Source organism: Terrapene carolina, unplaced genomic scaffold, assembly GCF_002925995.2.
Source record: "Terrapene carolina triunguis isolate 2854851 unplaced genomic scaffold, T_m_triunguis-2.0 Scaffold236, whole genome shotgun sequence".
In the NCBI taxonomy this organism is placed as follows: Eukaryota; Metazoa; Chordata; order Testudines; family Emydidae; genus Terrapene; species Terrapene triunguis.
The window spans coordinates 16,278,401-16,305,247 of record NW_020664587.1 but is presented as its reverse complement, the minus strand read 5'-3'; the positions used below and the strand labels follow the sequence as shown (position 1 = coordinate 16,305,247).

Here is a 26,847-nt window from a genome sequence, read left to right as displayed (position 1 = left end):
ACCAACTGCTGTTGGTGAGAAAAAGCTTTCAAGCTACACAGAAAACCAAAGGAAGAGCTCTGTGTAGCTTGAAAGCTTGTCTCTCTCACCAACGGCAGTTGGTCCAATAAAAGATATTACCTCGCCCACCTTGTCTCTCTAAACAATAGGTTACTAAATTATTCTGAGGAACCCCATTTTCTCAAGGGACTGGAAGTGGAATACACAGCATTTCACATCCATGTCACCAGGAGTCCTTTATCAGATGTTCATACAGTGACTAGCACAACCTGGTTGTGGCCTTCAGACTATACTGGAGTATACCTGTTAAATAATTTAACATTTTAATAACATTGGCACTGACTAAATATTATCTTCAGGGATTTGGAGGAATATACGCAAAGGGAGACAGATCTTCTAGAAAAGTAGTTTCTCAACCTTTTTGGACTCAGGACCAATTTATAAATGTTGATAGCCTATCACAACCCAGTAAACAGGCTGGGGGTGGGGGGGGGATGAGAGGTGTCAGGTTGCAGATCCCATCCCACCCCATACTGCCCCTGTAGTGGCAGCTCTGGTTCTGAAGGGCTGGCTGGACTTGGCTTGCAACTCCAGGCACTGCAACATCTGGGGTGGCAGCACCACTCAGATCAGGCTCTGCTGCCCCCCCCATTGTCATGATGGCAGCCCAGTCCAGCCAGCCCTGTGGGACCAGAGACCCAGCAGCCATCACGTGACCCTATGAAACATTCTGGTGACCCAATTTCACCAGGGGCTGAGAACCCCTGCTCTAGAACAGTTCAAGCCCCATCAACATGGGCTGAGCCAAGTGTGTTATCACACATGAACCATGTTACAGCCTCGTTCTAAACACTAAACAGGGCACACGTGGGCCCTTGCGCTTGCCCTCTTTTTCAACAATAAGGACTTCAACGTGGTTCTTCCCCTCGGCCTCCTGCTGCAGGCTCCCATTTCACGGCCTGGGTCTGACCGGAACGGCGCAGCTGACTGCAGGTAGCGATCTCTCCGCGGGTCACGGCTACAACCCAGGCCCACGGGCGACAGCCACAGCAAGGGGATTTCTTAGGCCTAATCTACGCTTGCATGTGGCCGCTTTAAGCCCCGGCGCAGATGCAGTTACAGCAACCGAACCGTGCTTGTGCCAGTATCAGCCGCCTTTCCGCGGGGCGCGCTTGCTGCGGTAGTTATGTCACGCGGGAGCGGGGATAAGACCTGGGCCGGAAAAGGAGCAACCCCCTCGGCACAGGCCCGGCGCGCCTAGCCCGTCTGCGCACCACCCCGGGGCCTGCCGCTGCCCGCCTCCCTCGCGCAGGGCCCGCAAGGCGGAGGCTGCAGCTCGGGGTCAGCAGCGCCGGGCCCAGCGCGCTCTGCAGAGCCCGGGCCCGTGATCCCCGGGGGGGGGGGGGGGGGGGGGGGGGGGGGGCGAGCCCCTCGGAGGGGCCCCGCCCCGGGGCGGCCCAGGCCGGGATCGGCGGGACTCTCCCCTCAGGGCCGGGCCCGCGCGGGGCTCCGCCTTGACACGCAGGGGCGCTGCGGGCCCGAGGCCGCACAAGGGCTGAGGGGGAGGCGCTAGGCCCGTTCACTCACCGGCTCCTGCTGAACCCGCGGCCTCCACTGCTGCTGCGACCGCGCCGCTTCGCCTCCTACGACGCCGCCTCACAGGCCCCGGCTCCCGCCTGCCGCGTGGGCTGCTGGGAGACGCAGTCCCCGAGCGGCCTCCGCCCATTGGCCGCAGCGGTGGAGGGGACTACAACGCCCGGCAGGCCTCGCGCGGGGGGCCGGCCCCCTCCGCAGCACGCGCCGCACGTAGAACGGAGGGGGTGGTGCTTCGGGCGGGGTCAAAGGTCCCCTCACTGGGAATGGGGCCTCATGGGGGAGGGGGTAAACTCCCCCTGGGGGTGGGCCCAGGTTGGGGGGTTAGAGCTCCTGGCTGGGGCTAGGGTCAGGGGGCTAACCCATGTGACTAACCTGGATCCTGATTTGGGCAGTGAGAAAGATTTTAAAAAGAAATCGTAGGTGGCCGTTAAAATCCTTTCAGCCAGAAGAGCGGCTCTTTCCCTCGGAGCCAGGACTTTGCCGTCTCTCGCTTCCGACAGAGCCTTGAGCCCGTTCTGTGGCAGGGTTTCTGAAACCTCTACATGTGATGGGGAGGGGCTGACCCCCCAGGACGTGGGAAGATTCATTACTGGCGAATAGTATCAGGGGGTAGCCGTGTTAGTCTGTAGCCACAAAAACAACAAGGAGTCCGATGGCACCTTAAAGACTAACACATTTATTTGGGCACAAGCTCTCATGGGTAAAAAACCCACTTCTTCAGATGCATCCACCCACTATGAATGGATTTGGAGACTCAGCAAGAGGCATAGACCCTTCTGCAAGGCATGGGGAGCTATAGAATCATCAGTGTTAGAGGGACATCATGAAGCCTATACTCTGCTTCTAGCCAGTACTGGATTAAATTCATTCTCCATGTGATAGGAAGTGTCAGGACATGAGACACAATCCGGCCTCTGCCACAGGATGTGCCACAGAGTACATGGAACCCTCCCTGAAGCTGGGAGAGGCGGTACCAAGCTGGAAAGAACTCCACCGAGGAGGTTAAAGGGCAAAGAGCTAGTTCACGTGAATTAGCTGCAGAAAACACAGGCAGCTTTTTGCCAGAGCCTGTTGAGCAGGCAGTTTCAGAAGAGGCCTGCACTGAGTTGCTGTGGCGGCCTTTGCCCAGATGCTGCTTCCTTGTTTAGAGTTCTCCTCCCCGCTTTCTGCAGCCATCTCTGCACTAGAATAGGATAGACCAAGAAACCCACAAGTTATGGCCTAAAAATTCATGTGTTGAGGCAGGCCCATGCAGTGCAGCTTTCACAGCAGGCACTGGGAATGTGCAAACTATCCTAGTGAGTGGCAAATTCACGGGATTGGAATCTGGCTAGGAACCAAGAGCTTTAGAGGATGGGTTAGAGCAGAGGATCCTGAGTCTGGACTCTCAAGTTCTATTCCTGGTTCCTCACTGCTTGAGTTTGGGCAAGTCACTTCACTTCTTTGCCTCAGTTTCCTCACCAGAGAGAGAGCAGTAATGGACTTCGTCCAGGGCTGCGAGGGTCAGTTGGTAAAGTGCTGCCCAGGCTTCCTAAATCTAGATCTGCAAAGCCAGGTGTAGAATCTCCTGAGAATTGACTCGTGATTTTTCAGCATTCGGGTTCCTGCCTCTGCCTGAAACTGGAAATGAGGCCATTTCTCCTGACCTTTTGGAAACTGAACAAGTATGTATTTACAGTTCGGTTTTAGCCTTGGGCAGTGACTGGAGGGTCTGGGCTTGTTCCAAGCCACCTCTCTCCGCCCAAAGCTGGGAAATTCTCCATGCGGGTGCCCACTCCTAGTGATTCCTTTGTTGCACGCTGCAGTTTTAAGAATCGTCCCTATGGCTTTCAGGAAGTCTGGCTCTGGGGGCAGTAAGGCATTGCTTTCTGCAGGGGCGGGAAGGTGGTGGAGCAGCACAAAGGGGGTTGTGAGGTTTAAAGGCTGGGTTAAAGCAGGACTCTGCCTTTCCTTCAGAAAAGCACCTGGTTTCAGAAGCAATTAAGCAAACAGCCATTGTTGCTTACAGGCCCCAAGCCAGAGGAGTCTGGATTGTTTTTCACTGACCTTTGAAATTACCCAGGGCTGTTCTTATGATTTGCAGGACCCCAAACTATCAGGGAAAAAGAGCAGGGAGTTGCCTCCCCTCCTGTGCCTGCTGCTAATGAGAGATGGTCGGTGTCAGAAAGCTGCCCTGGGATGGGGACTCCATGGCAGCAGAAGCCCAAGTGATTGTTTCTTTCTCTGCAAGCCTTGTAGCTGGAAAGATTTGTGTGTTCACAGCCGGGCCCTGCTGCTGTCACTACGGAGCTGCTCCTAGCCCACACCTGATTCACAGTGACTCTTTCCTTGCTGGCCTGCCCGGGGTCTAGAGATCAGAGCCTGGGGCTGGATTTGAGATTCTGCCATTAACTCACTGTCTGGGCCTGGGCAAGACCCTTAATCTCTTTGTGCCTCAGGTTTCTTACCTGTCCAATGGAGCTAAGAATAACTTGCCTTCTTCAAGGGGGGACGGGCATGAGGCCGGATTCCTTCGTGGGGGTACAGGGCTTCCAGCAGGGAAGGAGCTGAATGTTATTTCCTTTATTATTCCTGGTGAAGGGCAGCTGTGAGGGTCCCATGGCAATTAACAAAACAAACAAAGGCCCAGCTCAGCAGATGCTGATTTCCAGCTGGTGCCTGCAATCTTTCAGGAGCACACACTCCACAGCGCCTGCTCAGCCGCCCCAGTGTGCTCTTTACAGACAGGCTCTTGTTCTAAGTGCAACTTCAGGGAGTTTTGCTCGGAGCTGACACCTGTTTCATTTATTTGCCCAGTTGAGCCTCAGGCCTTATAATTCAGCCAATGAAAACCCAGCTATGCACACTTAGGGCTCAATCCTCAGCCAATGGAAAGTCTGGCAGTGTCTGCGGTGGACTTGGATTGGGCCCACTGGCGCTATGCTGCCCAGCCTGCTTTGGAAAGATATTGCAGTACCCAGATAACTGCATCACAGCCAGCTAACCAAGCACCACCTGTCCCCATCCCTGGGGGGCCAGGGCAGCTGGGCCCTTCCTAGTGACAAGTGAACATGCAGGGGCCTTGCGGGCTGGCCTTGTGCAGAAGCAGAGGACAAGTTGTGGGAGAAGATCCCTGGTTTGACTGTGAACCCTGCACTGCCCCAGATGCTGCTCCGCCCCCTGGAGCCAATGCATGGGCTGTTCCCCTCCCATCACTGGCAGGGTCCCTCTGGGCTTGACACACAGCCTGATCCCTGATATTTGCAAGTGGAAGGAAAGTCTGGGGCTTTCCACACTCTCAGGCTTCTTGGAGCATTGCAGGGCTTGCCAGCGCGGCCTGTGAGTTTTTCCACCTGCAGATGGGATCGTTTTAATTCCATGATCCATCAGCCTCAGGGCTGGCTTGGTGCCGTGGTGCTAACTCAAGGCCTCAGATGTCTTTATGTGTGAATTTGTGATGGCAAGAACTCGCCTCCCAGCCTCCACACCAAGAGCCAGCCTAACACCTGATGTGTCCTCTGTTGGAACAGGTCTAACAGGATGGCTCGGGCATGGAGGAGGGTCCTGAGGTACACGCCAAGGGTCAATTCCCTACTCTGCCACTGACTCCCTGTGTGACCCAGGGCAAGTCACCAGCCTCTCTGGGCCTCACTTCCCCAGCCCTTGTGTGTCTCTGGGCCTGTGCAGCACCTGGCACAATGGGGCCCCGAACACAGTTGAGGCCTCTAGGTGCTGTTGTAATACAATTAATAGTGAGTCATTTGCAGTCCCATTAAAAAGCATCACTTCTGGGTGTAAGGCAGCCTGTGTGGCTGGGCTGGATGCAGCGCAAAGGTCTAATAAAATTCATGTTTTTGCCCCATGGCTGCAGCAGTGTTAACAGGCCACTTCACCTTGGATGGTCCCTTCGAATGTGTGTGAACTCCTCCTGTGAGCAATCCGGTCCACCCTATACTGAGCTGTGATGCTCCGAGTTCCTTTCCCAGGCCTGTAAGCTCAGAGCTTGTCTCTCTCACCAACAGAAGTTGGTCGAATAAAAGACATTACCTCCCCCACCTTGTGTCTAATAAACTCCACGTCATTGGCCCGTGGGTCCTTCCCCACCGTTGCTGCTTGCTGGGCTGGGGGGGCATTCAGCTCTCTCTGCACTGTCCCAGCCTCTTCCTGGGAGCAGTAGCACTGGGAGAGGGACAGCACTGCTCCTTACTCCACCTCCAGGGTCCCCCACCCCCTGTCCGACCGCACTCCCTCCCTCCGTGCGACGTAAGGAATGATGGGCCATTTGATCTGGACAGATGCCACAGCAGAGCAAAAACCATTGAGATGGGAGGCCCAGCTGAGAGCAACGCTGATCCAGGTGTTGGAACAGCCAGAACAGTCTCTGCTGTGACGGTTAAAATCAGACACCCAAAGGAAGTCTGCAATGCCGGAGGAGCTGAAGACTTACTGCAGACCCCTGGGGCCCCTGTCAGTGCTCCAGAGCGGAGCTGCACCAGGGAGCCCAGCAAAGCAGTGTTCTCGGGGTACATCAGACAAGAGCTATGGGGAGCGTAGTGTCCCCAGCATTGCTGCTGGAGTCAGACCTTGTCACTCAGTTGGTCACCTCCTGGCCTAGCTAGACGTGGGAGCGTCCTGCACCCCAGGGATGGGGTGGGCATGCTCATGAGAGTGGGTTGCGTGACCCACAGCTCCATCGAGCCCACCAGCAGAGAGCACCCCGCTGGGCCCGGACAGGAACTCCCTCCCCTCAGGGCACCATTGAGGTATATGGACCCACCACCTTCCTATCTGGTCTGGAGCCCTGGCCCTTTAAGAAACAACAACCTAGTGCTGATAGGAGCCGACGCAGAATGTCAGATTTCAGCTGCTGGAGCTGGGAACGGATCCCGGCTTCCGCTGGTTCTGAACCCCCTCCTACGACCCCAGGGCTGGCTTCGAATGCAGCCCTGGCACAACCTGACATTGCTTTTGAGCAGGAAACTGGGAACCAGGAGAGCTGGGCTCTGTGTTGACTTTGCCATGCTGTGTGACCTTGGATCCTCTCTGTGCCTCAGTTTCCCCATCCGTATAAGGGGGGCACGGCCCTCTGAAAGGAAGAGTCTCGCTCTTCGGTTATTATTAGCAGCTCTACTGCTTTAGTGTTGGGCTGCAGCCGGATCTGCCCTGGCTCCGCTCCTGGCACCGGCAGAGCCAGCACCATCAGTGCCACGTTCCTGCTGCCTTCCGGCCTGATGATGCCCAGAGGCCCCTTTCCCACCTTGCCAGGCTCTGTGGGTGGGCAGGGGAGGAAGCCAGCGAGAGCCATGCACCAGGGCCAGCCATGCTGACCTTGGTATGCTGAAGGGGGCTGAAAATAGCCCCCCAGAGTGTCATTGACATATTAGAAGGGAAGAACAGCTGAGCAGCCAGCTAGAGGGGGAGGGGAGTCCTGGGGGCGGGGTTAGGAAGGAGATTTAACGCTTTGAGGAATCTGTTCCTCCAAGGGAGCAGCGGGATCCTGGGTCCCCAGGGCTGGAGACAGACCGGCTGTCTTCGCAGGCCGGGGCGGAAAGTATCCAGCAGCCCACCACAGAAACCTTCCCCGGCAGCGCACCCCTCCGCTCCTGTGATGGGGGACGAGCAGGCTCCCCAGCCCAGGAGTCAACTAACAACTGCTCCTCGGCATCTCAGCAATTAACACAACCCTCCCAAATCCTTTTCTCTGCTTGCATGTTCCAGGCCTGGAGGCTAGCAACACAGGGCAGAGGCCAAAGGGGAGACCTTACCACAAATGGCTAAGAAAGGATCTGCCTTGCCCTACTGTTATTAACTCATACTTGCATTGTGGTAGCTCCTGGCCACTGGGCACTGCCTGGCTACACCCCAAAGAGACAGTCCTTGCCCTTACACTGTCAGCATTGTAGCGGGCAGCATAAGCATCTGGCTAGCCCACAGCTGACTGCTCTGCCAGTCCCAATCCTCCAAACCACACCAAGCCAGGAGTGAGATCATGGTGTCTACAATACATCCCCAACCACCGGGCTCGCTGTGCTAGGACCAGCTTTCCCGATAATCAGAGACCTTCCATGGAACAAACAGACCTTGCTGGTAAGGAGAAGTTCTGGACAGCAGAGGGTTCCTAAGCCCGGCTGGGCTGTGCACCCAGACACACTACGCTGGGGGTGGGCCCATAGCTCCAGGGTATTTGTAATAAACTCTCAGTCATAAGGAAGTAACAAACTCCAACCTCTCCCCACGTGGGCTGCAGGGGTGGGTGGCAGGCGGTTGCTCGTGGCATAGGTTGTTCTTTATGGAAGGTTTGGGATTTGTGAAAAATTCAATATCAAAAAAACATTTGCCTCCCTTCTCCTCTTTGATTTCAATCCTATGTTTACATTTTAAAGGGAAATTTAAAATACTGAATCTGGGTTTAGAGGCTTTCAGGTGGATGGAAAATTTTAGGCACATTTTTCAATAAATGTTACGATTTAAAAAAAAATTCACAAAATCAAAAAGTTCGGGGAGTTGCGACTTCTGCAAACGGAATCGGCTGCACAATTCCTACCCGGGCTGGAAAATGAGCTCCCGGTGGATGGAGCTCCAGGGTCCTGCGCTGCTCCTTTCAGGCACCGCCCGGGCTCCGTGCAGCTGCCCCAGGGCTGGGACTCAGTACCCTGTAGCTAACTCCATTTTGGAGAGAGGCCAGGGCCTGCTGGGATCTCACGCCCCATCAGCAGAGAAGGAAGAGCACAAAGGTTGCTGCCATCTCCTGGACTGCAGCGGTAAAGCGGCAGGAAAGCTCAGCTCCTGCAGCAGCATCTCTCACAGCTAGATTCAAGGGCAAGGGGTGCCAGGCTGAGCCTTGGTTCCCTGCACTGGGCCCAGCGCAGCAGGGAGAGGCCGTGTGCACTTGGCTCCAGCTTCGGGTCCGAGGCACCGGCGTCACCGGCTGGCGATGGTAAGAGAAGCCTGAGGCCTCCCTTCTGCCCAAGCTGCCAGCTCCCGGCCCAGAGCAGGAGGCAGAGGCAGCGAGGGGCCGGGGCCGACCGGCAGGCTCCGAGCACACACAGACGCGGAGGCGGGGCGGCTCTTCCATTTTATTGTTCAGATGCATAACACTGTCACATTGGCACCGAGCGAGGCGGGCGCGGCCCCGGCGGCCCCCTCCCACACACAGCACCGACACCCACGCCCGCAGTGGCCCAGAGCGTAGCACGTCGCACGGGGGAGTTGTCAGAGTGGCACCGAGCAGCTGGCTGGGCCCGGCTACGGGAGGTTAAAGGAGATCGAACCCTAGACCCAGGGCCAGCCTCCTGCGCCCTCCAAGCTTGCGGGATGGGCCCGGCCTCCTGCACAGAGAGAGCTGGGCCTGGCGCTCGTCCCTGATGTCACACGGAGCTTTATTTACATTATTCACATACACTGTCCCCAGCAAGTTAAATAACGACATTATTACACCACACGTCGGGGGCGGCGCGGTGGGAACCGCTAGGAGGGGCGGGGGTGTCAGTCTGATAAGGTGCATGTTAAAAACGAACAAAAAGAGAAACCAAGAGTCCCTGGGGCTGGTGGGGGGGGGGCACGTCCCGGCCCCCTGCCCTGCCCGGTTCATCCTCTTCCTGGGGCGGTAGGTGGGAGTGACGTGGTTTTTCGTCTGGTAACAGCTATAGTTCTGTGAGAAAGTCCGGAACTGGCACTTCGCCTCGCCCCCGCACCGAGGCAGCCACGGCGCGGGCCACCGCGGGGCGCTCTGCCCAGGGAGACGCACCTGCCCCTCACAGCACTTCTGCAGGCAGAGGGCGAGAGAAAGTGGGAGGCGGATTAGGGACACTGCCTGCCAGCCCGGCCCGGGGCTCCGCACGGAGCACAGGTAGGGGGAGACCCGGCAGGATGGCCCGGGACACAAGGGGCCACGGTGGCGAGAGGAGGGGACAGCACCCTGCAGCCCAGGTTTGCTACAGGCTGATGCTATCGCTCTGCCAGGATCTGCTCCAGGGCCAAGCCGAGCCCCTTCCCCCTGAGCCCTGCTTGGGCCCCCCCAATCCCCCCTGCTGGGGCTCTATCCCACCCCCACTGAGCCCCACGCTCCACTGGGCCCATGCAGAGGAGGAATGTTGGGCGGACGAGCTCCGGCAAGGGCGGGCAGGGGAAGCCCCTACCTGTGACCTGGGGGGGCTTGACGACGGCCGTCTTGAGGAAGGGCTCCTTGTCCCCGAAGGGGATGATGGGGTCGGTGCTGCCACTGTGCTGTGAGAGCTCCAGCACGCCCTGGCCCACCTCCTTGCCGGGGAAGCCGTTCTCGTGCTTGCCGGGCTGCACGCCGTTCACCAGGGGCGCCGCGTCCTTGCTGGGGGGGCTGTGAGGGGAGATGGGGGGGCTGCAGTGACACATGGGGGGAAGGGGGGTACACAGAACCCAGCCCCAAGCCCCCTCACTCCAACCTTCACAGGCTGCAGAGCTGCAACTCCCCCTGACCCCAGGGCTGGGCGCTCCCAGCCGCCCCCTGCGTGGTCCCAGCTCCCCCTGGCCCCAGGCGCTCCCAGCCGCCCCCTGTGTGGTCCCAGCTCCCCCTGGCTTGCCCGGTGCCTCCCCCCAGGGCAGATACCTTTGCTGCAGCCCCTCAGGGACAGGGCCCGTCCGCACACCCTGGCTCTCTGTGCTGGGCGTCTCTGACTCAGGGAGCTCCTCTTCCTTCGCCAGCGGCCCTGCTCGCTTCCCACAGCCTGGAGACCGGAGCAGAGATGGGTCAGCCCCCCTGGACCGGACCCCAGGAGGGATGGGATGCTCGGGCCCAGCAGGGTAGGGCTGTGGGACTAATGGGGGGTGGGTGTCCCACACAGGCCTGGCCAGGAGATCTGGTGGGTGTCACTTGTGGGTCTGGGCTGCGTATCTCCCAGGGCCAGTGGGGTGGGGTGGGCCATGGGAGGGCCCTGCGTGACTGGCCTCGTGTGTACGGGTGTGGGGAGTGGAGGGGTGGCGTAGTGGGGTGTGCTGCCCAGGCCTGGAAGAGGGAGGTGGGGGTGTGCCGCCCGGGGCCCGGAGGGATGGGGTTAGGGGCGGAGGGGTGTGCGGCCTGGGGGGGGGGGGGGGCGGGGGAGGAGGGGGGGGGGGGGGGGGGGCTGGGGCAGGGGCTTTCCCATGCAAGCCTGGTGGGGGAGCAGCTTTGCAGGGCCCCAGGCCCTGCGTTTACCTGGGCTGGCGTCAGTCTCCTGTTTGGCTTCTTTCCCATTCACCATTTTCTTCTCGTCCTTCTTCTGCAGAGGGGAGAGGAGCAGCTGAGCTGTGTCCCAAGGGCCGGGGGGACAGGGACAGGCCTGGACTGGCAGCCCTACAGCCCTGCCGCCGGGACCCCATGCTGAGGGGGAGGGGGCATCGCCAGGGGAGAGACCCCAACTCCTCCAGGCCCATCCCAAGGGCTGCTGGGATGTGGGACAGCCTGCTAGCCCCCCACAGCCCTGGCACTGCCCACTCACCACCTCCCGCGCCCACCCGAGGCAGCCCTAGCCCAGCAGGGTTGGGCACAGCTCAGGCATGCGGCATCCCAGGGTCTCACCAAAGAAGCAGGAGGGGCTGGGCTCAGAATCCCCCCCCCTGCCCATCACCGCGTTGCACGGCCTCCGCCAGGGCCTCCCTGCGGCTCACACTGGACGGGCAGCCTCGCGCGCAGCAGGGCACTCGCTGGCACGCTGCACCCACAGGCACCCACCTTGGCATCGGCCGCGTCTGACTTGCGCGTCCTCTTCATGATCTCTTCCAGCCGCTGAGGAGGGAGAAGGTGGGTCAGTCCCAGAGCCCTTGCCTGGCACCCCACACTCTGCCCAGCTGGGCTCGGGGCGGCAGGGCTCTGCAGGACGATGGGTCCAACCCTGCCTGGCTGACCCAGCGTGGGCTTCAGGGGCAGCTGCCCCCACTGCACCAGACGCCCATGGGGAAAGCGCTGGCAGCTGCCCCCCTCCCGCCTGTTCTCCGGGGCACAGGGGCTCTGACCCAGCAGCTCACCAGGCGCTTCCTCAGAGTTCCAGCTGTCATCTGTGCAGCGCCCGGGCACCGCTCTCTGCTCCCCGTCCCCAGGGCTCTGCCTTGCCCTATCGCCCCTGCCCCACTGCCCCCCTTTCCCTCCTCCTCAACTCTGCCTGGACCGTGTCAGCCTCCTGGGCTCTGCCCCCGCACCCCGACACTGCCCTGCCCCACGCCCCCTGCCCCACTTCCCCACCTTCCCCTGTTCTCCGACCCTACCGTGCCCCACTCCCCCTGCAATGCACCACGACCCCCTCCCTGTGCGCCCCGCCCCGCCCCGCCTCGCCTCCCCGCTCACCTTCTTCCTCTCCAGCCGCTCCTGCTCCTCCCTCTGGAAATGCTTCTCCCGTTCCAGCCGCTGCCTCTCGGCCTCCTCGCGGGCCCGCGCCTCTGCCTCCTCCCTCTGCAGGACAGGGGGGAGCCAGCCCCCAAGGTCAGTACGCAGTCAAGGGCACTGCCCTGCCGGGAGGGGGCGTTTCCCACCGCTGGGCCTCGCCAACCATCACGCCGGGGAGACGGAGCGAGTGTCTAGTGGAGGTCCCACCCCTGCCCTGTGTGCATGGCACAGCCCAGCGGGCTGCTGGGGCATAACACAACTGGGAGCCAGGCCCAGGCTGAGGTGCGGGTTGCGAGTGGGGGGCACCGGCGGGGCGGGGGGGGGGGGGGGGGGGTGCAGGCTGGAACAGCGGGGGGCCAGAGCTGGAGGCTGTTCCCATGCTGAAACTCAGCAAAGGCTGGGCTGTGGGCCTTGTCCAGGCAGCTCAGCAACACCCCAGCTCCCCACAGAGCCTGCCCTGGCACAGCCCCCGGCAGGGGAAGGGCCAGACGTCGCCAGCTGCCTGCCAGCTGCGGTGTGGGAATTCCGGGCCACTGGTGCTTCTCTCCACCACTAGGGGGCAGGGCAGGTACGTGGCTCCCTCCCGCATTGGGGGTCTGTGCCCAGGACCTGGACCTTGTGTCACCCCTGCCCCTGCCCACCCCATGCCACCATGGAACCACCCTGTGCCCATATCCTCCCAGAGCCCCCCATCCTGCTCCACGCCCCATGTGCCCACCCCACACCTCGCCCTGTGCCCATCCCCTCCCGGAGTCCCCCATCCTGCTCCACGCCCCATGTGCCCACCCCCCGCCCCACCCTGCCACCTGCACCTGCTTCTGCAGCCGCTCCGTCTCCTCCTGCTCGGCTCGGGCCCGCTCCTCGGCCTGGCGCTCCTCCTGGCGGCGCTGCTCCTCCTGCTGCCGCCTCTGCTCCTCCTCCAGCCGGCGGACCTCGGCCTCCCGCTGGGCCTGCTCCTGGGCTTCCCGCTGGGCCTGCTCCTCCCTCTGGCGCCTACGGCACACGGCACCTCAGTCCCCGTGCCCGATGCCTGGCCCACCCTGCCCCCAGACCTCCGCGAGCTGCCAGGCCTGTGACACCGCGGAGGGTTCCCAGGGGAGCCAGGTGGGGCACAGGGCACTGCTGCTCCAGGGTCTGCCCCTGTGGACAGCCAGCACCCCCAAGTGCCAAGCTCCAATGGCCCCTCTTGGGCCCACTGGCAGTGGGGTGAGCGCTGCCTCCCCATCCCTGGGCAAGGCGGGGGATCCCGGCGGGCAGAGAGGAGCCCCCCCCACCCTGAGAGGCCGGGCCACTGACCTCTCCCGCTCCTCCTGCTCCCGGCGCTCCTGCTCCTCACGCTCACGCTGCTCGCGGGCTTGCCGGCGTTTCTCTGTCAGGAGCCGGGCTGCCTCTTCTCGGTCTGTGGTGCCCGCCATGGGTTTGCCCGAAGGCGTGGCAGGAGCTGGCGTGGGGCTGGGGGTGCCAGAGGGGGCAGCAGCGCCTGCCGAATGCACACAGTGTCACAAACACATTCATCACACCCACTTCCTCCCCAAGGACAGAACCCAGGAGTCCTGGTTCTCACTCCTCCCCGTGATCTACACCACTAGACCCCACTCCCCTCACAGAGCGGGGATAGAACCCAGGAGTCCTGGCTCTCACTCCCTCCCTTCCCGGGGCCAGCGACAGAACCCAGGAGTCCTGGCTCCCAGCCCCCTGCTCCAACCCACTAGACCCCCTGCCCCGAAGGCCTGGCATGGCCATTCCCAAGCAGGAAGAACCACGCCCACACCCGAGCGCTGTGAGCAGATGCCCACTGGCTCGGGGCCCCGGGGCTGCACCCGACCCTGCGAGGGGCCGGCGGGGGTTCTGGGAGACGTGGCTGGCTCATGGTGCGTGTTCTCAGACCTGGGGGCTGCTCAGCGGGCCCAGGGGTCTTGGGAGTGTCGGGCGGGGCTGGGGAAGCTGCTCCCCTCTCCTCTTCCTCCTCCTTCCTCTCGCGTGCCTTCAGCTGGCTCTTGCGCTCCTCCTTGGCCCTGGGCCGCCCCTTGCGGGAGGAGTGGACGCTGCGGGGCAGTGGCGGCTTGTGGGGCGAGCCGAGGCCTGGGCTGGGGGAAGCCGGCCGGTGGTTGGGGGTGGCAGGCGATGAGGGCCGGTTCTTTGGCCCCGGGCTGGAAACGAAGAGGAACAAATCATTAAGGGGGACCGCGAATGCCCCCACCCTGAGCCTACCCACCACAGTTCGCACCACCGCAGCTCGAAAGCAGTGGCCCGGAGCCCTGCAGAGCCCACCTGTCTAGGCCCAGGCAGGCTGCATCCCCGCACCGCAGGCAGGGCCCCACGGCTCTCAGCTAGTCGGCTGCGGGGTGGCTAACGGTGCCCAGGCTGAGGCAGGTCCTGACCTGCTGTCCGCGGCGGGCCGGAGGAGTCTGGGCTGGCTGCTGGGCTGGGGCTGGTGCTTCTTGAGGCCCCGCTCGCGAGACAGGGCGCTCCGCTCCTTGGCGTTCTCCCGCTCCTTGTCCTTCTTCTCCTTCTTCTTCTGTGCGGGGGAGGAGAGAAATCAGAGCCCAGGAGCAGGGGGACGATAACAAGGGGCTGGCGACCTGCCAGCTCAATGCCAGAGGGGGCCGAGGCTGGGGCCACACGAATCTCTCACAGTCCCCTGGCTGTCACCCCCCGGTACAGAGGGGAAACCGAGGCACAGAGACCTGCCCAGGGCCTGGGAACAGCTCAGGACTGGGCTCTCTATGGGGCACAGCCTGAATGCCAGCCATGAGACCCCCCCAGGGGCAAGGCCTGCTCTGCAGGGGACACTCCAGTCCCTCGGGGGCTGGTCGGGTCTGGCTGGTGGGTGGCAGGCAGCAGCAGTGACGTGATCCGTTCCTGCTGGGTTTGCTGTCCGGCCAGCGCCCGTCACAGGCTGGCTGCAGCGGGGCCCTGCCTGACGAACCACCCCGTCCCCCAGACACCAGGGGGCAGAGCCCAGGGCACAGGGGAGCCCGGCCCTGAGGAGCGCTTGGTTCCCGCCCAGGGCTGCGCTTAGGGAGAGCTGTGTTCGGGGACAGGCCGGAGCAGGGCAGCACTCACGGGCGAGGACTCAACTCTCCGGCGCGGCGTCACCTCCGGGCTGCTGGCCACAACCCTGCGGCGCTCCCAGCAGCGGTGCTGCAGGCGGTGGTTGTTGCAGGGGCTGAGGGGGCTGGTGGAGGCGGAGCGGGGGCACACCGGCACTGCTGGGGGCAGAGAGCACACACCGTCAGGCTGGCCGCCCTGGCAGGGGCAGGGAGCATCAGCCAGCAGGCTGCAGGGCCGTCCCCCCAGAGCAGTGGGGGGACCCCGGCACGTGGGGGTCTCCAGAAGAACAGAGGCCTGGTGACAGACCAGGCTGAGATCACTAGCCCCCTGCCACACAGCGTTAGCGCCCAGGGCACCCTGGTGTGGTGACTGGGGGCGGGAGCCGGACCCCTGGGAGATAATCCCCAGCTCCAAGAATAGCCGCGCAAAGCCGAGAGGCACAAACTCAACAGAGCCCAGACCCTGCCAGGCTCAGCCCAGGGGCCAGCGAGCAACCGGCCCAGGCCCCGGCCCACGGTCTCCAGAGCGGATCTCAAGGGCCGGGTCACCAGAAAGGGGCTGTCGGGTGCAGACGTGCCCAGGGCAATGCAAGGCGGGGCGGGAGGGGGGCAGACACCAGGCCGGGCTGCAGGAGGGAGAAGAGGCAGGTGAACTGTACGTGACTGTACTGCACTGTACGTGACTGTCCCCTCAGCAGGGAACCAGGGCACAGGCACCCAGAGATCCAGCATCCTCCAGAGACCCTCCCCCGTCAGTGTGCCAGGTCCGGGTACTGCTCTGCAGGGCTCAGGATCCCAGCAGAAGCCACGTCTCGCCTGTCTGCTCCCCCATCCCACCCCCAAGCTGGGTGAACCGAGGCCGGACGGCCGCGTCTCTGACCTCAGCTTGTCACGGACCGAGTCACCAGGCCCCTCCTCGGACGGGGCCTGGCGCTGATCAGCCCCTGCCCAGCCCTGGCTTTGGCTCTTCCTGGCTCCACGCGCCCCCGGATGCCCCAGAGGGCCCAGCTTACCCTGCTCCTTGCCACTGCCGGCCAGCGTCACGGCGCTTCTGCTGCGGGCCAGGAAGGAGAGGGTGGGCGTCATGAGCCGGTCCACGATGCTGCTCTCCCAGGGGCTCAGCTGCAAGCTCCGGTCTGGAAAAGAAAGAGTTTGGGGGAGGGGGACCTTAGCACCTCTCTGGGCCCAGCTGCGCCCCAGCCCTCAGGCCCTGGGTCCATGCTGGCACCAGCTGGCTAAACACCCGCCCCTTCCCCACCATCTCCATTCCCGGGTCTCCGCGCTGCCACCCCGTTCAGCGCCTCAGTGACACCCCAAGCCCACGGAGAGCTCCCCAAGTTCGGGCGGCCTAGGTCAGGGCCCCGGTGCCCCCGGACGCCTGCCAGCGCCCGCCGGTAGCAGTCCCACCTGCAAGGCCTTTGGCGTGGCTCAGCTGGGCCGGGCCGGGCCCCTCCCTAGGGCTGCTCTCCCCCAGGCCAGCCTGTGGGCCCTGCTTGAGCCACTCTCCCGGTGGGCACCCCACAGGGCCCACGCGGCACAGGAAGGGAGGGGGAGCCCGGCGGGCCTGCAGTTCCTGATCCAACGGGGTGCAGGGGGAACGGCCGCCAGCTTGGGCGAGGAGCCTCCAGGCCCTGCCTGTCCACTGCAGAGCCGCCCTCTGGCGCAGCCCCGCCAGCCTGCTCTCAGCAGAGGGCCAAGGACTGAGCCAAGCATGGAGCCCCGTCTCCTGCTGCACTGGGTCCCACTCTGCTGCTGCCCAGGTTGCTGCTTGCCAGCACCTTCCCCAGCCTGGCGTGCGCCTCGGGGAAGCCAGTGAAATGGGGGACAGATGGGCAGGGACAGACAGATGTACACAGTAAGAGGAGACCGGCTGGCAACGGCGCCACAGGATGACAACGGGATAGGCACTGCCCATGCCAGCTCCCCAGAGGTGGGCAGGACATTCATCCCCAAGGCCTCTGCATGCCGTGGTGGCGCTGGCTCTGGGCCCAGGCCCACGGCTTGCATCACCCCGGCCGTGGGGCAGGGGGCACTGGCTTTGGCGTCCCCATGGATCCTGGGCCCAGCTCCCGGCTCAGCCCCCAGACGGCGAACACCTGCTCAGCCACGCGGGCCGAGGCTCCAAGTGTGACGGCTCCGCGGGGCTGGCACCGCAGCTCCAGGACCATGTGATGCCCTTGGCAGCCTCCCCCCGCCCATCCCCGTCCTGGGCCCTGCTGGGATCCATCTGTCCCTTCACTACAACCCCCACTCCCCAAACAGCCTCAGCCACGGGCCAGCGCCCCTCCTAGGAATCCCTCTCACAGGGCGGGAGCAAACACCCTCCAGGCCAGGGTGGGTGAATCGGGGACACGAGTGACAATGGGGGGCACCAGACAAGGACCCCCAACCCTGAGTTCTCTGCTCCTTCCCCTGGCACCATGCCTGGCTAACACAGCCCCACAGCTCCTGGGGGTCAGGCCCTGGGCTCAGACCGTGACACTCCTGGAGACAGCAAGTCCTGAACTCGGGTCAGCTGCACCTCTGTCCCACTGAGCCCCGAGACCCATGTGCCCTGGGGCTGCAGCACCTGCTGCTTGGGCCCTGACCCACAGGCCTGGAGGGCGGCCCGGCCCCTGGCAGAGCTCTGCAGCTGACCCCCTGGCAGAGCCAGCTCCCCTCAGCCCCCGTGGGGCAGCTGAGCCAGGTCCACACAGCCCTGCCCCTGCCAGTCACCGCCCCCATCAGCTGCTCAGGTTATTTATACCTCAGAGGGATGGAGGGCTGCAAACTCCCATCACTAGGCAACCAGCAAACAGAACAGCAGCTCGGGGGTTATAAATAGCCTCTGGCTCGGCGCGCCGCGGTGCAGGGCTGGGCACCGGGCTCCGGCTCCCCGGGCAAGCTCCTTGCAGAGCCAGGCAGCCCGTGCAGGCAGCCAACCTTGTTCCCGGCGAGCCGCCCGGCCTAGGAGCCCGTATGGAGGGGCACGGCGCACACAGACTCCTGCTCCGCCCGCCAGGCTCCCATGGCCCATGCTGCAAGGGCAGAGGCGGAGCCGGACCAAGAGCTAGCCCCTCCCCCTGAGCACTGCGGTGGGGACGGGCTGGCCCTAGGCCAGCAGTCCGGGGGGCGCCATCCCCCAGCAACCCCCCTGCCCGGCCCCATAGCCGATGGAGCCCAAGCAGCTGGCAGCCCACCCGTGACCCCACGCTCTGAGCACAGCAGCGCCATCCCCATCCCCTCCCCCCGGATCACACATGCATGTAACCCCATGTGCCCCATATGCCAGTCACACTAACAGAGCATCACCAGCACCCTGACAGCTCACCCCCAGCCCGAGGGGCAGCAAGGACCCCAGTGCGTCTGGCACCAGCCCCTCCGGTGCTGAATTCACCGGCCCCGCGCAGCTTTCCCCCGGCTCCCTTGGGTGAGAGCTGCCGAGGGTGGGGGGCGGTGCCCGAATGGCCTCAGCTCCCACCGAACATGGGGGGGTTCCCCAGAGAACCGGCTGGTTCCCCACTGGAGACCTGGGTCCCGGAGCCCTCGGTCACCGGCAGAGCGGCAGCCGCAGAGCGCCACGCTGGCAGGCCAGGCGAGGGCGCTTCGCCCAGCAAGTGAGGAGATGCCTGCGGGCTCCTGGCTCTCCCTGCAAGAGAAAACAGCAAACGGCTTCTCCCCTCTCCACGGGCGGCGCATTGCGAGGGCAGGGACTGGGGGGGATGGGCACTCCCTGGCACTCAAGGGGGCATCTCCCTAGTGCTGGGCTGGAACTGGGGTCAGCTCCCTCAGCTGCTTCTCCCCACTGGCCCCATGCACTGGTGGGAAAGGCAAAGGTCTCTTACTTCTACTGGGAGAGTTCCAGAGAGTGGCGGAGGATTTGGAGAGCCGCTTGTTGATTATAGAGTCCACGTGTTTGGGGAGGTTAACAGCGGACACTGAGCACCGGCTCGCACCTAAAGGAGGGAAAAGACACAAGGGCATTACGGTCACGGCGGCTGGAAGCCGGGGGAACCTCGCATGCAGGCATGCAGCATCGTGTGCCCCTCGAGTGGCAGGACGGAGCTCCCATCGGCGGGATGTGGGCACTGGGGCGGCGGCCGGGGCTCCGGGAGGAGGTCTGCCCCCAGCATAGGACTGCAGGGTGGAGGGGCAGCGTCAGAGCAGCCCAGCCCAGCCCAGCACAGACAAAGCCCTGGGCCCAGGGAGGGCACGCAGGAGGCACAGGGACAGCTGCTGGGATTCACTGAGAGCTGGCACCTGCTGGAACATCCATCGGGGGTGCTGGACCCTCTGCCCAGGGGAAGCACCGGCTGGAGGGAGCGATGAACAGCACCAGGGCCCCGTGGCACTCTGGCTTCCCGGGCCAGGAGGCTCGGCTTGGCCCGGCCCGTCAGTGGTTCTGCTCATCAGGCAGGGATCTCCTCTGCCAGGACATGGCAGGGTACTTTGGGACGACGCACCTGGGCCCCGTACAGCTGGGCCTCAAGAAAAGCCAGGTCTGTGTCTGGCCCTGGAGGCTGCTGGAAGCAGGGGCGGTGCCGGGGGGGCGGGGGGGGGGCCCCGGAGGTGGCGGGCAAGGGCCCCCGGCTGGGGCTAAAGGGGCGGTTCGCCTCCCCTGAATCCCAGCCCATTGGGGCAGCGTCTCCGGTGCACAGAGGGAGTTTGGTTGGAGAGGAGGCTGGGGGGCTGCGAGTGGGGGTGGGCCGCAGGCACTAGACAGGCTCCCCCCAGACATACACACTGAACTCAGCCTCCCGACTCCGCCAGCACCCCTCGATCCTGTCCTGCTCCAGTCCCAGCCCTCTCACAGCTGTGCATCACTGCTCTGGCGCGGTGGGAGTTTGCATCCGAGTGCCAGGGGCTAACCCCCGTCTCAGACATGGGCCAGGGCAGGCTCAGCCCACCCGAGGGGCTGCCCCAGGGTGGAACTGCCCCCTCCCATCTGGCTCACTGCAGCTTGCCCTGGTTGGGGTGCAGCCCTCCCTGGGCGGTCGGTGCAGGGGAGGGGGAGCAGCTTGGCCACTGCCAGGAGTCCCAGCGAGGGACCGGCCATGGGAGGGCTGGGAGCAGAGTCCCTGGGAAGGTTTCGTCCCACAGTGCTCCAGGCAGCCCCACGCCTTGGAGGTGGCAGCTGGGGTGTTCTCTGCTCTGAGCCAGCACTGCTGAGTGGCACAGGCTGGCAGCCAGAGCGGAGCCCTGAGGCAGGGACATGGCACTCTGGCCGGGGCTCCAGGGCTGTCACACATCTCCTCCCGGTGGGGCAGGTCTGGGCGCCCTTGGCCCAGACGCCAGGCGAGCCCGAGGGAGCAGACCTCCTGCGCATCCCGACGCCCCACGGAGACCCCTGCAGCAGGGCGGGGTGTCAGACAGGGCCGGGGGGCGGGGATCTGCTGGTCAGTTCATTGCTCAGGAAAGAGCCATTTACAAAAAAAATTAAGAGCAAAAAGGGGGTTTCCTCCCAAACTGCCTAGGGGTGGAATCTGCAAAAGCAGCTGCTGACGGGCGGAGCTGGCCCGAGATGCCCAAGGAGCTGCCCCATTGCGAGCTGCCCAGCCTCTGGGAGAATCAGATCTGGGGCACCCCATGCTGGGCTCCCCGGAACCAGAGGGCGGCGAGTCAGAGCGACAGGCGCCCCCAACTGGCTGGGGTGCTCCAGGCTGTTCAAGCACCTGTCAGAATTTGGGGCAGGGCCGGAGCTGGGCCCAGCTCTCCCAGGTCAGGACCCTGCCTGTGAACTCAGCTCCATCGACGGCTCCCAGCAGAAACAAACCAAACTCAGCCATTCCCTCCAAGTTCCCCCACAAACGGCACTTGGACTCAGCCAGCGCGCACCCCTACATCTCTCATGCCTCTCCAGCACCTCGGCCTGCGCCCCTTACAGCCAGCCTCTAGCTGCTCTGGCTGCAAAGAGAACCCCAGAAACGTGGCCTGCGTGTAAATGAGGCAGAGACATTTACTTGAGTCTGCAGAGAGCCTGCACCCACAGCTCGGCAAGGAGAACCGCCCCATTCGCTCAGCGGCCCAGCCACGATCACGTCAATGCCAGCACTGTTCACTATTTCACGCCGCATGTGTGGAAGAGCAGAGAGGGCTGTGGGGGTGCGTCCCTGATCTGCACAGCTCACGGGGAGCAACGCTGCATTTTGGTGTCACAGGTAGGCGGCTTGGGGAGCTGCCGCCACAGGTTTCTTTCTCCTCAGTCAAAGCAGAGCTGAACCCAGCAGAGCCCCACCGACCCGGAGAGGTGACCTCACAGGGCAGAGCTTGTTTGTGGGCAGAGCGTCCCCCATTCGGGCCCTGCTCAAACCCGTCCGTTGGGGGAGGCGGCGCGAACCCTGGGCAGTGCCAGTCCCAGCTGAGTGCCCAGGAACGGGTGAAGCCGCAGTAAAGGGGACAAATGACTTGGAGGCCCGTCCCACCTGGCCGCGAGGGGCTCCCCAGAAGGCGGAGCGAACGCGATGGATGGCGCTCTGTGCAGTGCCGAGCCGGCTGCAGCCCCAACTCAGCACACGCAGACCAGACGTCGACTGGACCGCACCACGTCTCCACCCGGGGACGGGGTAACGGCAGCACGGGCCCCCAGAACATTGTGCCGTTTCCACACGTGCCACATTCCCAGAGAAACAGAGGACGACATGGCACCGACACAGCTCCATATTCACAACAACCAGCCGACGTGACTCCCCTTCCTACAGGCTGCCCAGGAACGGCCGGGCAAGGGCATGGCTTTGGAGACGGGGAGCGAGCGGGTGCCAACACCCCTGCCCGCGGATAGGACACCAGCCACTGAACTCCGCTGGGCAATGCGGACACGGAGCGCCCACACACAGGGCGAGGGTGTGACGAAGTGGGACTGTTCTTAATGTTTCCTCTGAATACTGTGTGGGTGCCTCAGTTTCCCTGGCAACAAATGGCCAGAGCCCTTCCCTCCTGCAAGGGGATAGCTAAAGGTGAACAAAGAGATCAGGTGACCTCCTGGCCCGGGAAAGAGACAAAGGCCAGAAAGGAGGGGCTGGAGGGGGTTTCAGTTTGCGGCTGGCTGGGGCCGAGGAGTGAGGGCAGACGTGGATGTCTGGCTCGCTGGGCCCCGGAATGGACCCGGCTGAGGGATCCCATTCTCTGGACCTACAAGCTCTGTTTTAGACCATGTTCCTGTCATCTAATAAACCTCTGTTTTACTGGCTGGCTAAGAGTCACGTCTGACTGCGAAGTGGGGGTGCAGGACCCTCTGGCTTCCCCAGGACCCTGCCTGGGCGGACTCGCTGTGGGAAGCGCACGGAGGGGCATATGCTGAATGCTCCAAGGTCAGACCCAGGAAGGTGAAACCGTGTGAGCTTCTTGCCCTGAAGACAGTCTGCTCCAAGGGAGAGGAGGCTCCCCAGAGTCCTGAGTGGCTTTGTGGGGAGCAGTTCCAGAGCATCGCCCGGGGACTCCGTGACAGAGGGCACCGAGAGCGACACCCCGGTGCAGAGAGAGGGGCCCCGACGGGCGCAGGGTACCATGCTGGTGCTGCTGCGCAGAGGGCAGCTGCTCAGGGGCAAGGAGGTTCTGATGGATCCCCCCAGCCCTGCCCCTACCTGGACACTGCAAACCTGCCCGGCCCCTCCCTCGGCCATTCCCAGCAGCAGCCTGGAGGCAGGCTGTGGTGGGTGAACCCTGGCACAGCCGACTGCAAAGCATGGCCCGCTGCAGAGAGCCAGGCAGCTTGTGCCCAGCCATGCGTGTGCCTGAGCCCCCGACTCACCATCCTTGTGCCGGGGGGAGCTCTGGTGCAGCGCGCCAGCCCACGACCACCTCTGCTGCCGGATCTCGGCCCAGGTCTTCTTGGCTGACCTCTGGATGGCGGCTTCGTAGCGCTCCTGCGACGAGGAGAGGAGGAGGTGAGGGGCGGGGCCAGGCGGAGGGAGCAGGCGCAGAACAGCCTGCAGCTGCATCCCAGCATCGGGGCCCAGCCTGAAGGGTCAGGGTTAGGGACTGGGGCGAGGGGCTGGCTTTGAAACTAGTACCTGGGGAGGAGAAGGAGCCGTGACGTGGGCCCCAGAGCGAGCCAGGACAAGCACCTGTCGCCGGCCGCACCCAGCACTGCCAGGGCATGTGGAGGGAGCTGCAGAAAGGGGGGAGCTGGGGGGCAATTGCATGCTGGGGGGTGCAGGGGCACAGAGGAGGCGGGGGATGGGACAGGCAGTGGGGGTTACAGGTGCCCAGGGCAGGCGGGGGCTGGGGTGACTCTTCTAAGGGCTGGAGAGTTTGGGGTGGTTTTTCCATCCCGTTTTGTGCCCGGAGATCTCATACCCAGGGGCATTTATGCCAACTAGAGGCTGTCCCTGCCCTGCCCTGCCCATCCCCGCGCCCACCTTGTTCTTCTCCAGCTTCTGCCTCTGGCGCTCCTCCAGGATGGCCCGACGCTTCTCTGCCTTCAGCCTCTGCTCCTCCAGCCGCTTCCTGCGATCCTCCAGCTGCCTCTCCCGCAGCACCTTGGCCTTCTCCTCCTTCTCCAGCCACAGCGCTCGCTTGGTGGCTGCCGAGAGAGAGCTCGGCTGTGAGGGGATGGAGCCCGCAGCACCCAGCCCCCAGCGAGCTGCACCACAGGGGCAGGTTGGGCTGGGTTCCTGCCCAGGGCCATGGCTAGGGTGGGTGGGCTCAGTCTGCAGTGCCCCACCCCGGCCCTTCCACTTAACAGTCATGACAATGCAGGGCCTCTAGAAACAGCCCCCTCCCCTCCCCCCGCCGCGTTCGTTTGAAACCTGGTCCGAACAAACGAAGTCGCTGACAGGACCCGGCGCCTGGCCCAGCACCTCAGCCTCTGCCAGACCATGCAGCCAGGGCCCCCGGAGCCAGCTGCCGTGGGAAGACTCGGAGTGCCTGGGGCCAAAGACCTGTGTTTCTATAAAGCACATGGCGCCGGGCAGTGCCCATACGCTGCACCACAGCCCTTTCCATCCTGGGCCTCTCTGCTCCTGGGGCCAGACAGTGCCAAGCGCGATGGGGACCCCATCTAAGCTGGCCCCCTTTCACTGCCCAAGGCAGATACAGCGAGGGAGGGCAGCCTGGCCAAGCTCCCATGCCCAGGATGCAGCCCCCAGCACAGCACTGCTGGCCATAGGGATGATGGGCTTTTCCCCCTCTCTCTGGACACTGGCCAGACAGCGGCGGGTGGAGCAGTGGCCACTCTGGCCCGGCAGGGCACAGGGCACTGCCCGAGGATGGGTGGGAAGCCCTGGGACAGCACCTCTGACTGTCTGCTCACTTAGATCCCCCCAGGGAGTGCTGGGGCAGACGCGCTGGAGAGGCCCAGAGTTGGGCACAGTGGGGCTGTGGAGCTGCTGGGGTGAGGTGGCCAGAGGACCTGGGCTCTGCCGAGCTCCCTGCAGGCAGAAGCCCAAGGCAGGAGTCAGAGCCACAGGTGTTGGAGGAGGATTTGGGGCAGAGGCATCCGCAGCAACGGCTGGGCCCGGAGGGGAGGAGCCTGGGGCCAGGACAAAGGGGAGTGGAGAAGCCGGCCTGAAAAGCACATTCAGGGAAACAATGGGGGAATGAGGGTGGAAATAGTTGGGAGACAAGGAGGCTGCTGTGTGGGGACGCGGAGCGGGCCCTGCAGCGCGACGGCCGGGAGCTGCAAGAGCACGAGGCCCCGGCTCGCTCAGGGCTCCTGGAGCAGTGGGGGCGCCATGTTTCACCGGGATCCCAGCGCCCGGGGCTAATCCTGCGACTCCCAATGAACCCGCAAAGCTCCTCTAACCGCTTTCCCCTTTGAGAACCGAATCCAGGCCAAGTCCCTGGTGCCCACGGTGCCCTCTCCATGCTCCCGTGTGCCCATCGCCCACCGGAGCCCACCCAGAGCCCAGGGCACCTGCACACACGGCCGTGTCCCCCAGCTCCCTTCTGCAAGGGGCCTGGCCTGGGGCTCACGCCAGCCTCTCTGGCTCCTCACCCAGGTACTTGGCCCGCTCCTCCCTCCGCTCCTTCGCCTGCCTCTGCCTCGCTTCGGCTTTCTGGGCACCTGCGGGGGAAAGAAGAGAAAACCTGCTGTGACGTTATTGATATAATCTGGGACCATATAGATCATTGTTGCAACCGAGGTCCTGTAGTGGCACCCAGATCTTGTGTAAAGGGGGTCAAATGGGGTGTCTAAGACAAGGTTATGGTTTACTAGTTATGATTATGCTGTCTATATGTGTGTATCAATTTTGTAGTTGAAGTTAGGAATATTGGCTCTATACTGTCTGTATTTCAAATTTATGCTATGCTTCTGGGTGACATCCCAGACAAGCTGGTGTTAGCTCTGCCTAGCCTGCTTGATGGCCCATTAAGGACCATCAGCTATACAATGGACCCATTGAGAGAAGGCAGATACGCCTTGTAACTCAGCAAGGTATGCAGGAACTGGCCCATGTGACTCCAGACTCCATTTTGCTGTAATTTTCCACAGTAAGAACAAAGAGGTGTTCTTACACCTGGAAAAGACTATATAAGGCTGATGCCTCATCTCCATCGGGTCTTCAATCCTGCTTCGTACCTCTGGAGGAACTTTGCTACAAGCTGAAGCTTTGAACAAAGGACTGAGGACCCATCCCAGCGGGGGATGTATTCCAGAGACTTGATTTGAACCTGCAGTTTATTCTATCTCGGCTGCAAGCCTGAACCAAGAACTTTGCCATTACTGCATGTAATTGATTCTATTTAACCAATTCTAACTCTCATCTCTATCTTTTTCCTTTTATAAATAAACCTTTAGATTTTAGGCTCTAAAGGATTGGCAACAGCGTGATTTGTGGGTAAGATCTGAGTTGTATATTGACCTGGGTCTGGGGCTTGGTCCTTTGGGATCAGGAGAACCTTTTTCTTTTACTGGGGTATTGGTTTTCATAACCATTTGTCCCCATAACGGGTGGAACTGGTGGTAATACTGGGAAACTGGAGTGTCTAAGGAGATTGCTTGTGGGACTCGCGGTTAGCCAGTGGGGTGAGACCGAAGTCCTAGTCTGGCTGGTTTGGTTTGCCTTAGAGGTGGAAAAAACCCCGGCCTTGGGTTGTAACTGCCCTGTTTGAGCAATTTGTCCTGAGTTGGCACTCTCAGTTGGGTTCCGCCAGAACCGCATTGTCACACCTGCTCAGCACAGGGCTCTGCAGCCCCACCCTGCCCCCAGCCCACCGGCCAGGGGAGGCTCGGGACATCTGCTGGGCAGAGGGGGAGGCGCCGACGTGTGATCCATGAGGGTTGTGCCTGTGGCCTGGGCCAAGAGCCGCCCAGGGAACCGGACCGTGGCATGAGAGCACAGGCAGCTGCTCTGTGCCGTGACGGGCGCAGCCCCCCCGCTGGCCAGGATGCTCCCGCTCATCCCTGCAGAGGGGCACTCCGGGGCCACACACCCGCCCCGGGCCCCAGCTGGCCTGTGCAGTCCCTGCAGAGCCTGGTCCAGCACTCACAGCCAGCTGCAGGGATCAACGCACCAGCTCCCGTGAGCCCCACTCGTCGGGCCTGTCGTCCCCTCTGGCCAGGGCTATGGGGGCAGGAGAGGAGGTACCCAAGGCCCCATGCAGCACTGCCCCAGGGACGCACGCACCTTGCTTGGGCCTGGGGCTGGTGGCCGCTGCGGCAGGCAGTGGAGAAGCAGCGGTGGCAGGGGACGGCCCATCGCTCCTGGGGGGTAGCGCTTCTCCCGGGAGGGTGGCTGCAGCTGGGGAAAGCCGGGCATTTCCTGGAGGGCTCTTTGCTCCTGTAGGGGTCCCTTCTATAGCAGCTGGAGCAACTACTGGGGCTGGCTGGTCTCGCTGGGGGGGCAGAGCTTCTCCTGGAGGTGGGGAGGCAGCGGCAGGAGCTGCCTGGTCTCCCCGGGGGGGCAGGGCTTCTCCTGGAGGTGGGGGGGCAGGGGCTGGCTGGTCTCGCCGGGGGGGCAGAGCTTC

The 26,847-nt window shown here is 63.0% G+C and overlaps 2 protein-coding genes across 4 annotated transcripts in view; both read right to left on the bottom strand.

The window, feature by feature from the left end:
• Positions 1 to 1,693, bottom strand: part of THRAP3 (thyroid hormone receptor associated protein 3) — a 67,616-nt gene extending 65,923 nt beyond the window's left edge. For 2 of the 3 annotated variants that reach the window (XM_024202922.2, XM_024202921.3), the window contains exon 1: positions 1,588 to 1,693. The gene's annotated coding sequence lies outside the window, so the exon portion shown is untranslated. The remainder of the gene's footprint in view (positions 1 to 1,587) is intronic. The other variant, XM_024202924.2, reaches the window with a different exon arrangement.
• Positions 1,694 to 8,639: 6,946 nt separating this feature from the next.
• MAP7D1 (MAP7 domain containing 1) lies at positions 8,640 to 26,814 on the bottom strand. Its single transcript, XM_024202920.3, has 16 exons — positions 26,508 to 26,814; positions 24,875 to 24,943; positions 23,298 to 23,461; positions 22,688 to 22,802; positions 15,975 to 16,097; positions 14,975 to 15,120; positions 14,290 to 14,426; positions 13,796 to 14,058; positions 13,205 to 13,388; positions 12,721 to 12,901; positions 11,870 to 11,974; positions 11,261 to 11,314; positions 10,745 to 10,808; positions 10,160 to 10,277; positions 9,714 to 9,910; positions 8,640 to 9,340 (listed from the first exon to the last, which is right to left on the bottom strand). Exons 5-16 carry the CDS (start codon positions 16,045 to 16,047, stop codon positions 9,330 to 9,332), a joined length of 1,533 nt encoding a protein of 510 aa, XP_024058688.1. The 5' UTR covers positions 16,048 to 16,097; positions 22,688 to 22,802; positions 23,298 to 23,461; positions 24,875 to 24,943; positions 26,508 to 26,814; the 3' UTR covers positions 8,640 to 9,329.
• Positions 26,815 to 26,847: the final 33 nt, after the last annotated feature.

Bases quoted from the DNA above. Each gene is read 5' to 3' on its own strand.
- MAP7D1 (XM_024202920.3), bottom strand. From the start codon at position 16,047: ATGACGCCCACCCTCTCCTTCCTGGCCCGCAGCAGAAGCGCCGTGACG. The intron at 14,427-14,974 runs GTGAGTGCTGCC...TCCCCCGCACAG, and splicing joins GGAGAGTTGAGTCCTCGCCC to AAGAAGAAGGAGAAGAAGGA. The intron at 11,975-12,720 runs GTGCAGGTGGCA...CCTGTCCTGCAG, and splicing joins CGGAGCGGCTGCAGAAGCAG to AGGGAGGAGGCAGAGGCGCG.